Source organism: Callorhinchus milii, unplaced genomic scaffold (genome assembly GCF_018977255.1).
Source record: "Callorhinchus milii isolate IMCB2004 unplaced genomic scaffold, IMCB_Cmil_1.0 Scaffold9, whole genome shotgun sequence".
NCBI lineage: Eukaryota > Metazoa > Chordata > Chondrichthyes > Chimaeriformes > Callorhinchidae > Callorhinchus > Callorhinchus milii.
The window spans coordinates 8298299-8311733 of NW_024704750.1; the positions used below are offsets into that span (position 1 = coordinate 8298299).

Here is a 13435-nt window from a genome sequence, read left to right on the forward strand (position 1 = left end):
CACATAAAGCTGTTAAATCTTGTTGAGGTGTTGTTGTATGGACAGCTTATTGTTGCAGGTTGTTCAAACTTGGAGGTCTCTACAGCTCAACTCAATTCTGCCCCCCAAAACTTTCTAAAACACTGAACTATAGAAGAGGAAGTTAGACTGATTTTTTCCCCCTCCCCAACCCAACGTGATCAATCTCAATTCAAGCTGCAAGTGGGATCAGCAGACTCAGCTAAGACCAAGGCTCTTACCTGGACCATCATGGTCTGAATGGTTTGATGATGCACTGTACAGTGCATTTACTCAAGGATTCTTCAAGGCATCTTAGTCAATGTTGGAAAACGCTACCCTTTTTCACTCTGTACACCATATGTCGGCATCAACCACTCTTAGGTCAGATATAACAATGCAAATTGTAGAGCATAGGGCCCTCTACTCTAACTACCTGTCTTAATCCAAATCTCAGAGAAACAAAAAATAACTAAACCAGCACATTTTATTTTACACTAGACATTCTTATGACCTTTTGAAACAGTCATTTTAGTGCAAATTTATCTGGTAGGTTCATGCCCACTTGAACAGACTTTTTGGTGCAAAACTTTATTTTTCCCCCCAAACACACAACAGGGAGAGAAGGGACTTTTGTTTCATCAGTCTGTATGTAATACAAAGATAGGCCCTAAGGGTGAAAGAACTGTGTGGCAGTAGACTGGAAGCAAGATTCAATGCAGGGAACAAGACCCAATTCCTCCCACCTTACGTTTCATTACAAAGAGGATGTGTGGGAGCATTGCAGTTTTACTGTAGAATCCCAATAGCCCTCAAATCAATTTGATAATCTTAAGTCTGTACGGAGACCAGCAGTAAACTGCATAAATTGTGTGGTTCAATCAATATGAGTCACTTGTGTACATTGCAGGTAACCAGGATTTCTTACATTCACGACCTAGCTTTATAACCAGGCACCACTAAAATGAAAGCATAAGGAACAGGAAATCACCATACCAGATTGTAACCCATGGAGATAAGGCAAGCTCTGAAATCATCACTGTCCATCATTCCAGTCCTCTTCTACAGAAAGAGGAGGAAGGAGACACCAACAGGACAAATAGGACAGAGGGGGAAACCATGGCAAAATGGAAGTCAGGACAGCAAGATGAAAGACACACCAAGTAGAAAAAGGCACAAGATGAAAGGAAGGTGGGGAAACATGACACAGAACAAGGTGAAGGAAAGTGGCTCAAAGAACATCAGTTCAAAGGTCACAAAAACAGGTTGATGGGATGGATGAATCATCATCAGTTGAACATGAAGTCAGATCACAAATAGAAATCGACACAGACAAAGACGACAGGTTCAAGACAGATAACGGGAAGAAAAAAAAATACAAGTTTAGTTTATTCAATGCACGTGGTAAGACAGCTTCACATTAGATACCATCAGTCAATACCTGTGCGTCATTTCCAATATCGTACCCCAAGCTGATGAGGCAGGCTTTGAACTCCTCTGCTCCAAGTGTGCCAGAATGGTCCTGGGTTAGGCAGTGCCACGAGGTACAGCATGCATGGTGATGGAGACAGTAATAGGGAGGGTGAGGGTGGGGAGGGAGTGAATGGTTGAAGGTGAACATGCAAAGGGAGAAGGTGGAGAAAGAGTCATGCAAATGAAAGAGGAAAACAAAGTGCACAAAGTTAGACATCGCAACAGTTCAAACATCTCGGTTCCAACACTATTGCTTTGTTTCCTGAATACAGAAGCTGAACTCTAGAGTGGCTGGTTTGATAGGGATCCAAAAACTGACTCCCCAGATGTCTTTGTCAGGGGATTGCTCGAGAGAGAAAAATTATAAGCCTTACACTTCCACCCAGAAGTTGCATTAATATCTTACCAAATGATTTAAGCTTCACACCCCAAAGAAGTCGAGGCTGACTAAATTTTTTATACGTATAACAAAAAAAAGCATCAGTTTTCAAAAGTCATCTTCACTCACCATTGACATTCTAGATCATTTCTGCAACGGACTGGTTGCGAAACAGCAGAGTACAAGCTTTTAACTCTGCCTCAACTTTAAATCCCGATGAGACTCCTGAATATTCGTTCAGCAAGAGAACAATGGGCAGGAGAATTTCAGCACTTTAATACTTCCTACTGGTCATTTTGGACCAGCAAAAGAGTGCAGTTGGGAGATCCATAGTACTATTCACTGACAGGACTCACTGCAGTAAGAGGAGAGGGATGATTAAACCATCTTTTGGGCGGAGGGAGGGCAAAGAAAGGGATATTAATAAACAAAAGATGTTCATAATTCCAGTTCTACAGGCTACCTGGTTTCTGCCTCAGATTATCAGGGCTTCAGTTAGAGCTACAGAACAAATTTTCTGGAGAAACGACAACAAAATAGTAAGTTTTTCTTCACACTTCTAACCAAACATCTTCTTATACAGATTATTTTCTCCCCCCTACACATAAATGACAATTAATGTACCTCCCTGTTGTTCTCCTGTTAATCCGTGAAATTAGTCAGAACAGTTTGGTTTGTTATTTGAAAACCTTAAGGTGGATAAAATTTCACAGTAGAATTTAACAAAGCAGCACATCCAAGAGTGGATGCATCTTTTAATGCAGTGACGCACACAGCACTCTGGTTAAGTAAATGTAGTGACAGCAATGCAGTAACAGAGAAGTGAGAGCAGTCACAGAGATTCTCAGCGCCTTCTCTAAACTAAGGCTTCCTTCGAAATAAGTCTAATAAGTCATTTAATTTCGCATCAGTATCATCAGACATTAGAACATTCTTAATAAGGTTTTCACTACTTACTCAATTCACAATGTTCAGAACAGCTTTCAACATGCAACGAGGAAGTAGCATTTCTCTGTGAATGTCTCATCAATATGAATAAAAAACAAATCCTTTTGGTGTCTTGATTTCCATCATCATTTAATGTGCAATACCAGGGTTGATTTGCCAAAGTGCCAGGTTCCAGAATAAATATGTCTTTTTAAGATATACCAAAAGAGCTTCATCTAATTTCTTGTTGCATATTAAAATGTTCTTTTAACAAAAGGGCTATTATTATACAAGCTAAATGTTGCATAACTGAATCATAACCATTTATGTAGTCTTTTTATTTTAAAATGCAAGGGCACCATTTTATTCCCTCCTTCCCTTTCCTGGGTGTGTTTTACCTGCGGGCCTGTGCCAATCCTGCTGTCAGCCAGACAGAGGTTAAAGGTGTTACCTGCTGTGGAGTGCAATAGCTTAGTTACCTCTTTCCCGACAAGATGCAGCTGTCCTCTTCTCAGAAATTCCTCCCCAAACTCATGCTATTTATTTCTTTATATAGTCCCCAGGTTCTCTACAAGCTAAGACAGCCATTAAGCCACAACTTCTTTGGGTTCTCCTGCTCTTTTAGATATTAATGCAGTGAGCCCTGGACTCTCACTTTGGTTTCTCCCTGAAAATATCCTCACTGTTTTTCTAATGGTTCTGGATTAGAATTAGAATGCTGGTCGAATTGTACCAGTGAATAAACATCCACAGCAATTGTGAATGCGAGCTCACCCGGTCAAAGTGGTTAAAAGAGGCTCGGAACTCGTTCATCTGCTCCTGGCTGATGCCCTTGGCATCTCTGGTCAGGACCTGGTTCTCAATCTCGTTGATGGTCCTGGCGATTGTGGTCAGCAGCTGCTCCCAGCCCACACGAATATGCTGAGGAGAAGCCGCCAAAATAGCACCATCAATACAGAAGCTTCATTCACATCACTTCTCGGTTGATAAAAGGGACACTCAGATCTGCAGCTGACCAGCTTACAAATTACTGTTACTCACATTGCAGAGGAAGGAGCTACAGAAAGGACAAAAGGGTGAAAGATTGAGAGCAGTGCAGGGCAGAGCAGGAGAGGAAAGTAAAAGGGAATTGCATAAAATACAAGCAAATCATCCAACAGGAGGAGTTGGCCAGCACAGAAGTATTTTGATTCTTCCAACAATGATGCCGAGACACATAAAGCCAGAAGCTTGAGAAGGAATAGAACGTATGGCCTCATTGGGAATTCAGAAGGTACTCACCTCCATGGTGTAGTTGGTGTGCTTGTTATCAAAGATTAGAGCCTCCTGGATGAGCTGATGATCTCCCTCGAGCTGATTGATCTTTGGCTTGAAGTTGACGATGCTCTGCTCATACTGCCGAAGGTGATTCAGCTGATCTTCCAGGGTCCCGTGCATCTCAATGGAAATCCGCCCAATCTCCTAGCAAATGAAAGACAGGGATGAAATGACCAGGGCTGAACCATCAAGAACACTACCCTGAGCTGCGAACACACAAGGATTGCAAGCTTGTGTAATGACAACCCCTTCAGAACATTCAGGAATAGCAAACCAGATTCCATCACTCGCGTGAGCTGGTTAATTGCAAAAAAGAGCAGGGCTTAAAAACAGCAGTGAATATTGTACCGCAGAGGCTCAGGTTGTAGATACCTCAGTCTTGAGGCCGACTCACTATTCACGCCATTCATTCACAAAATGCGATATTTAAGGAACTCGAAACTTCTCTACACACTGCAATCCATCAGCTTTGTTGTATTGGAATTATTTTCTCCAAATAAAAACTCAAAATTTTGGTGTTGCTCCATGCGTCAAATCCACTGATTGAGCAGGAGCTAGTTCAGCGACTGTGGGTGCTACGGTGGGGGCATTGACTCCTGGGGTACAGCTCTCACACTGCCTGCAACATCGCCGCAGCTAATATTGTGGCACTGCAACAACAACTATGTAGTGCCTTTCCCGCAGGGGAGAGTCCCTCTGCACATAGCACTCGATCGCCTCCACGTTCAGATACGTTACCTCCATCTTGGTTTGAATCCAGGGACCGATGACATTAGCCTGCGCTGAGAACTGCTTTCTCAGCCTCTCGTTGGATTGCTGCCGAGTATTCTCCTCCATCAGAGCGTTGTCTCTCTGTGGCACCAAATGGCGAACCTGAAAGCAGAACCCAGTTGGTAAAAATCACTCAACGCAAATTGCTCTTCACAAAACAAGCTGCAACACCAAGCTTGTGAAATTCTACTCTGTAAAATTTTACTCTGTAAAATTCCTCCTTCCAAATTGAGCAACAGGTTATATTCTCACCTTTTCCCACTTGCCGTTGATATCCTGTGGGGAGATGGTGGTGTAAGGGTTGGTGCCTGCCATGTTGACGTGGTAGGTTTGGACAATCTTGGACACTTCATTGTGGATGCCCAGGATGGCCTGACGTTCGCGGTCAGCCTCTGGCAGTGTGGCTTTGAACTGCTCATGAGCTGTGATCAATCCCTACAGGTGCAGGAAGAAGCATCACATCACCAACAGGTAGGTCATTAATGTGCTGAACGTCTCCAGCAACAAAGCAGGATATCAGCAAATTACTCTTCTTGAGAATCATTTGTCCTTCCAACGGAATGTTACTCAGACACCTAAAATAGCTATTATAAATGGCATACAGAGTAGAGGAATTAATGCAGCAGATTAGAATTAGAATTAATGCGAAAATATGTCCATCAATAACAGAACATTGTGGTATAAATATGATGAAGAATTGGTTACGTTATTCCAGTATGGGCAAAGCTATCAGCGTTAGCTATGGTTAAGAGCAAATGTAGCAGATTCCTACTGACATGTTGATATTCTGTTGGCAAACTTCCTTCCAATTCTTACAACTAGCTGAGAAGGACTTCAGACAAAAGCAAATGGAATAGATCAACCCATGCGCCAGCTTTTTATTTCCGCTTTTAAAAAGCAGCTACAGTCTGGCAATGCTCATTTATAATTTATATTAAAAACCCACTATTGCATATTCAAGTCAGTTGCACTCTGCAAGAACAGATGACCTGGACATTTACAGACTCTCTCACACAAAAACTAATGAGGAGTTGTGTTCCCCCATTCAAATCCAGATATTTCAGAATGAAATAGGAGTGGCTGATCTTTTATATTTTTAATGTTTAAAATGTGTTGGCTATTGACAATGTGGATACATGGAACTTTCCAGTATTCAGAGTTCGCTTTTTTGCAAAAACAAATCGCTGAAACGAGATTTTGGTCAAGAAACAGGAGCTTGGTTGCCTGCTGCACACATTTGGTGGATTAATATAGTCAATTTATGTAAATTGCACAGTTTCCTTCCCTATTCTCTCTTTCCCGCTCCCTCTCCCATATTCACCCTACTTCCCCCACTAGCCACCAGATAGAGTGCTGTGCAGTGTTGAACCATTAATTACAGTATGTGGTATCACAGGTTGAACCCCATATCCCCTCATGTTCTTCCTAAATATTTACACATGCACTTTCCAACAAGTGTCAGAAGGCACAAACAATTTTCATTAAGACAGTGGCTGATGTTTTATCTAACATGGGGTTGGTGACAACATGGATACACTTTATACCAAATGTATTTTCCAATTCATTCAACGTTTACATGAGTGTTAACACAGCTATTGGCTTCTATCATCTGATTTTTTAAAACCTATTTTACAAGAACTTGCATTTGTATAATTCCTTTTTCACGTGAAGTTTTGGGAGTACTTTACATAGGCAGTGCTGGTCACCAAATGAATGGTGGTGGGTGGAGGTGTAAGAGGATGGAAGTGATGTCATGGATTTTGAAGACAGAGAGAGCGTGAGACGGAGGAATAGAGAGAGGGAGAGAAAGAACTTTGGATGAGCTGGAGAGGCCAGCGAGAACGACGTTTGAAAAGTTGAATCTGGAGATCACAAAGACATGAATGAAAGTTTTGACCACTTTAGGTGTGAAATAGGATGGAGGTAGGCGATACAGCAAAGTGCAGAAAATTTAATCTGCTTCAAATCATTTGATAGGTACTTTATCACACCCATTCCACACTTTTATTTGGTTTCAAGATCCGATTTCTGACTTCACTTTCAAAAATGCAAGAGATGCAAGTTGTGTTGGAGGTAAGTTCTTAGCCTGTATTTTGTGCTGTTTTAGAAATGTTGTGCTTTCTTAACCGTTTCTGTTCAGGTGAGTGTTCCCCTGATAAAATACCTAAATAATTCTCGTGTGATAATGTATTTCATTTTAAAAAAAGGGCTCCTTTACAGCGTTTGAATGGTCTTGCATAACAGAGAAGGCGAGAGGGCTGGTCCTGCAACAACAAATATCCTCAAAGCCCGGCAAAGTCACAGTTGGATGACAATTGCCTCATAGGTGGAAATATTTAGCACATGACATGCCTGTCAGGAGACATTCATATTTATAAGGGTCTGTCAGCAGGACCATAAACTTTAATAGCCCAAGAAAAAACACTGTAACCGCACTGGTATCATCCATCTGCAAACAAGATTGTTATTGCCACACTGGCGTTGTAAAAATGAACTTCGTTCTCTCGTCAGCTTGCTTCAATGTGCCCTGTGCAGGTCCACATGCCACCATTCCAGAGAGGAGAAAAACAGAAACCGCACGAAAAAGCTCCTACCGATTGGCCTAAAGATATTGGTACTGATGCTGGAGAAAGCCACAAAACGCAGAGCACGCAGTAGAGAAGAGGTGCATCGACATTTACCAAGTCAAAGTGACTTGGTATGAGCAGCAAGTGGTCAGTGTGTTAAGATATCTGATACCTTCTAGTTGGCTTAATATACAACCAAGACTATTAACACGTTTTCCAATAATTTCAGGATTCTTGTTTAAAAACCCGTTTTTCAGCTAAGTTGAAGCAGGTCTCATTTTTGAGATCAAGCCCAATATTTTGTCCATGAGGATCACCACTAGATGGCCTCAGCCAATAATACATTTACCAAACAACCAGGTAGGTATTCCTATGTCTTGTTTAACCACTCAAATGCAAAGTAAGGAACTTCCAATTGAAATTATTTGTGCTGCAGAAGCTACATTGTGCTGGATTCCAATTGCTCTGAGTGTGTTGAAGTGTTAGTATCAAAGCACAGAACGGAAGACACAGTGACTCACACCAACATTAGCAAAGGTGTTAACTAGTTTTGGTTTGCACATCCAGATTGAAATAGCAGCAGTAAAAATGTTACCCAGTGGGATTCCTGTGCCAAAGTACAAAATGCATGTATTTGTTATGCTTGTGAATAGCATCGGGTATAGGAAAGGTATAGACAACAGTGTGTGTCTGACAGGTACCACATTAACGATCTGTGAGTACCTGGATTTCCTCAATAGTGTGAACTATGAAAGTGTCCTGAAGGTCCTCCATGGCTCCCTCCATCCAGTTGTTGAAGGGAGCTGCCCTCTTGGCATATTCTAAGTACAGCTGGTCAATGGTCTCCAAAAGCTTCTCTGTCCTCTGAAATCGAGAGAGAAAAAAAGATCATTCAACAAATCAAAAGGGAGAGGCCACCAGCTTCAGTCTAACTGCAACCAGAGTAGGTTAAAGCAGTCCTTATCTCTGAACATGGCTTGACCACAGAAGAAAGTGACCATCAGGTACATGAAAACTGCTTGTTCAACATCAATGTGAATTAGTCAATGTAATATTCAGGCAACATATTGTGCCATCTCATAAACTACAGGTTTCATTTTTTTTAAAGATACATCAGAACTTATACTATTTAAGCACAGGATCTGTTTACTAAACAAGGTGAAATGCGTTCTATAAATATAATTTTGTTGTTGATGGTCAGGTCACGTTTTATCCAATAACATACACAAGGTTCACCACTCAAAGGAGGTATTAGTCAAGCACCACGTAAGATTACCAGCTAATTTGTCTGTCTTGTTTATCCACACATTTACAAACAAGGACTGACAGGATAAGCAACATAGACGGTCTGTGGAATAGATTCTTCCTGATTGAAGATGGTGGAATCATTTGAATCCGCCAGAACTGGGAGACAGTATACAGACAGGACAGAAAAGATTATTTTTCTTCCCCTCCTGTAAACGCAGGAACTGCACTGAGACAAGTTCACAATCTTGTGTGCAATGACTCATTGCTCACGAATGTGTGCAGGCTATAAAGTGGACCTTTTTCTTTCCCCTTCCTCGCAGTTCTGACAAGTAATTGCCACGTTTCACATAGGACAGCTGGCATTCTGCTCCACTTAAAGGTGAATCTCATTACTCAAAAACAGACAACGAAAGATAAAAAGGTACCCTTCAACAATATCCTATGAAAATCAGATTCACGAAATTTGCTGGAGCCTGTAAAATTGTAACCTATGCTGACATGCCATTTTGTTACGTAATGAATAAATAACTACCCTGCGTTGCAATGACTTCAGCCATTGCAAATACCTTCACTCATTTCCTGAAAGCTGAGGTGGCCACAAATTACATAAGAAAGCTGGACCCAGAGTCAAACCAAGCTTTGCCTATCAATATAATGCTCTCCCAAGGGCAGCATTTTTAAATGAAATCAGTGGGGCAAAGAAATTTGTTTAAACCTCTGATCTCACACAAACCAAATTTCCAAAGCAAATTTCCATAGAGAAACCAGATTCTGCGTGTTTTGGTGTAAACAATCCATAAAGAAACAGTTGCAAGACTGAAGTACCTCCAAAGCATCTCTTCTCTTCTGTGTTAGGGCTCCAAGATTATCCCACTGATCACAAATCCTCTGGCATTTCTCGTTCACACTTGGAGAATCCCAGTAATCTAGCTCGCTGTAAAGACCAAAAACATAGTTAATGGAAGATGTTGTATAAACCCACACATACACACACACCTGGACTGTCAATGTTTAAGTCTCATTCTCTGAAAAAGTAGTAACTAAACTAGGAGTCATGAAATGGAGGCAAAGGCAAAAGCAGACCACTTTCACTGAGTTGCTGAAGGCCTGTTCAGCTGAAGCAAATGAAGAATCTATCTACCATCTGGTCTGCAGATGGGAAACTAAAATACAATGGAGGGGTGTGGGGGAGGGAACATAGTACCTCCTCAATTATTCAGATGGCAAAGAAAAAAGTGTAACATGGTACTGATCCATATACACCCAAGAAGATCCCAGGTTTCAGAATGCTTTTGACAGACCTGTACATGACAAGTGCTGAAAGGGTCAAAGTAACTTCACCTGAAAGCATTACCATCGCCTAACCTCACTCCAGTGCATTACTGGCAGTCAATGTCATAACTGCAGACGTCAGCTCATTCCACATCTCCCACTCACCGTTCCAGGCACGTTACAACAAGGGCTCAGCTAACAAAGCAAGCAGCATTTTAAAGATAAGGGGAAAAAAAAGTTATGTTCTAACTCAGTATGTCATCACATCTGGAGTCATCTCCAATGTTGACCACACCTCAGACTTATCACACACACACATCAGACTTGGCTCAGACTGGTCACCACAGCACAGCATTACTCAGCTTTTACTACAGGAATTCCAATAAAAGACATCCGAGTCAATACCTAACGTCGATCTGCCAAGTTTTAATTCAACATAATGTATAGGCCAGTGAGGAGCTGTACGAGCAGCTGCAAATCTAAGCACTTTTATAGAACAAAAAAAGAAATCCATTCTCTTGTGCCAGTATTAACTCCTCTTCCTGCCCTTTTAGTTTACATTGAGGTGGTATTGGGGGGGCAGAAAGAGGGGGGGGGGAGAGAGTAGACAAATAGAGATTAGACTCTGGGTTTGCAATCCAAGCCACAGAGTATAAACTTCTTCCTCTTCATTTAGAGCTCAGCTGAGAGAACTATGACAAGGCAGGAATGTGTAGTGACTGTGCATGTTGTAGGCAAAAGTCAAAGCAACAATACAAGACAAATATTTTTGCCTATTTATGTAAATCAGCAAGTTAGGTCCAGGAACAAAATAAAATGCCTGAACTGTAACCACGAGGAATGAGAAGGGAGTGAGCCCTGTCAGCAATCACAGCCACAGGAAGTCTGGCCCCAGAAACCTCATCTCACCCCTTCTGTTTACTTCTCATCTCTGCAGATTTCTCCTACATTATTTTCAATGGAACAACTGGAAGTAAAGCAAGAAGAGGACTTGCCAGATGAGAAATAAAATGGATTTAGCCGGTTCACCAGTCAGCGGAGACCTGTATTCCGACATGTCACACAACAAAATATCAACACATTCAAAGTTTACAGTGACGAATCTGGGGAGTGGGGGTGGTGGGTGGGTGGCAGGAAGAAAAGAGAGAATGCCAAACCCAGTAATTTGGTGAATAATCCCCCCACCCTCACAAATACACCGTTTCATGCCTCACTCGCAAACTTGATTCTACTTCTTTACTTTGAACTTCAATTTGAAATGAAGACGTACTTCAGCTCCTGGGCAATGGCAGCGATCTGCTCAACACGGTCCTGGTGAGCAGCCAGATCGCTCTCGAAGGCCTCGTGCTTCTTCAGTATGGCCTTGATTTCTGACAGCGAAGCTGTCTCGAAATCCGATGCCATCAGCATCTCCTCCTTACCTGGAACAGGGAGACAAAGACTGCATTCAATCAGTCTAAGTATTGTTAACCGCACTAGACCGAACACCTGAATTAACTTCTTCCATTAAGTTAAAAAACCTCCTGGGGATATATATTTGTTGGTGTGTGCAGGTGTGATGGTTGAAGAGAGAGACGCACATAAAAAAGAGTGGGGAAGAAGAGGAAAACTGCAGTGGAAAAAGACCTGCAATCACTCTGTAAAGCCGAACATTTAAAACTATAATATTCAGTTCTCGGCAATTCATCCCTTTCCCTTTCCCTGTCTCCCGACAACTTAGTTCAGAAAGCAGATGGTCACTGGCAACGTCACTAGCGATTCAATGACTAACCAGCTGGCAGGAGATGTGCCAGGACGACTCCACCCTCACTTCAGCTTTGACTGGACAATATTCTGGTTCCACATCTGTCCAGCAACATGGCTGAGATCCAAAGGCACTGTATGAGGAAGCACAGCCCTAAAGGGGGTTCCTCGACCACACATGCTCTGCCACTGGGCTGCCAGCCCAACTCTATTATTAAAACACAGCACATCCTCAATTTCACAGGAGACATAGAGAAGGGAATGTGGCAGCACAGATGCAAGGCTCCAGCATAAGAACAGGATGTGGGCTCTAGCCAATTGGTTCCTCACAGGTTGTGGCCTGCATGTTGCTCACGTCATTCACGGATGATTAAGCAGAGGCTAGGTACTCGGTCACTGGCAAGGAAAGAACAGGGATGGGAGAAAACCAAGGAGCCAAAGCAGCAGCAGGGCTGACTGAGGACCAGGAGTAAAGCAGACATTTTCACAATTCAGAACTTAGGCACACTTATATTAAAAATGACCATCTCTTGAGATTTTCACTGGTGGGATTCAAGAGGATGACTTGTTCTTGAGGGCAGCCTACACCCAGCATAGAATTTACCATAGTTATATTGTAGAGAAGGAACATGGTACATTTAGTGCAAAGAAATGTGCTGACAATCTGCATTCAGCATGATACAACAGCAGAGGAAGAATTTTACTCACACGCAGATTCAAAGAGGAATCCACCAGAGACTAATAAAATCTAAAGCTGTCACTCTCCCCCTGACAGTTTGTAAGGGTCTAATTGAGATACGTCTGGGCAACTCCCAATGGACCCCCATCACTGCCCTAACTAAGTAAAAGTAAAACCTCTCTGCTTTCTTTTGGAGATTATTTGGTGAAAGAACTGAAGTAAAAAGAGTATTGCCGTGAATTGGTTCTCCCATAGAATGTATGCATTGGGGGCTTGAGATCAGCCAGTAAACTTTAGAATACTGTACATGACTGTAAATCAGACAAGCACCCCAGTACTTTGAGTGGGAGGCTCAATTTGCAGAAACATGGCAATAGTGTACTCCATTATATTCAGTTTTAACTCTTCTGTCTGCTCATGGCCTGAACATTCTCAATGGGAGATCATTATGGCTAACTCGCATCCCACCATTTGCAGCTTGCGCTGAAAGATTGAAGTGCCTTATTGTGGAGAGCACCCTTTGAAGGCTGCACTGAACAGAAACACACTCGTTACAGCAAGCTCCGGCTCGGCTCATGTTTTCAGACGATGATAACTTACCATTGGTCCAGGCCTCATGAATCGCTGCTTTCTGTCTGAATTTTTCAGCCAGATGGTCCAATCTCTCCAGCCTTCTGATTTCATTCAATAGCCACTCTTCATAGCCTTTCTCTGCTTGCTCCAGCGAACCCCAGGCATTGTTTACATCCTGCAATTATCAAAACCAACAATCATCGACCCATGACAACTCCACAGTAAGCGGGCAGTTGGAACTGGAATTGTTCACCCTCTTCAACCCAGGGCAACACCAACAGTAATTTACATGGACTCGAAGATAAAAAAAATTTTTTTTTTTTGTATCACTGCTTGATGGCTACTGCACCAAATCAAATCATCCCGGCACCTAGCACAGGACAAAGTAACCAAACAACAGGATTTTCACGATTAATCACCCGTGACAATATTCGAATCCAACGCAGCCGATAGGCAACATCACTCGCGGAGAGTGAATTCGCCGTTTGG

The 13435-nt window shown here is 42.2% G+C and overlaps 1 protein-coding gene across 3 annotated transcripts in view; it reads right to left on the minus strand.

Moving 5' to 3' along the window:
• LOC103175234 (actinin, alpha 1) overlaps positions 1-13435 on the minus strand; it is a 66038-nt gene that overhangs the window by 2048 nt on the left and 50555 nt on the right. The window contains exons 11-20 of one of the 3 annotated variants that reach the window (XM_007888122.2): positions 12974-13121; positions 11222-11372; positions 9505-9613; positions 8155-8295; positions 5117-5299; positions 4832-4966; positions 4058-4237; positions 3551-3697; positions 1439-1519; positions 994-1059 (exon numbers count right to left, since the gene is read on the minus strand). In XM_007888122.2, the coding sequence (XP_007886313.1) occupies positions 994-1059; positions 1439-1519; positions 3551-3697; positions 4058-4237; positions 4832-4966; positions 5117-5299; positions 8155-8295; positions 9505-9613; positions 11222-11372; positions 12974-13121 (1341 nt within the window). The remainder of the gene's footprint in view (positions 1-993; positions 1060-1438; positions 1520-3550; positions 3698-4057; positions 4238-4831; positions 4967-5116; positions 5300-8154; positions 8296-9504; positions 9614-11221; positions 11373-12973; positions 13122-13435) is intronic. The other 2 variants (XM_007888124.2, XM_007888123.2) reach the window with 2 other exon arrangements.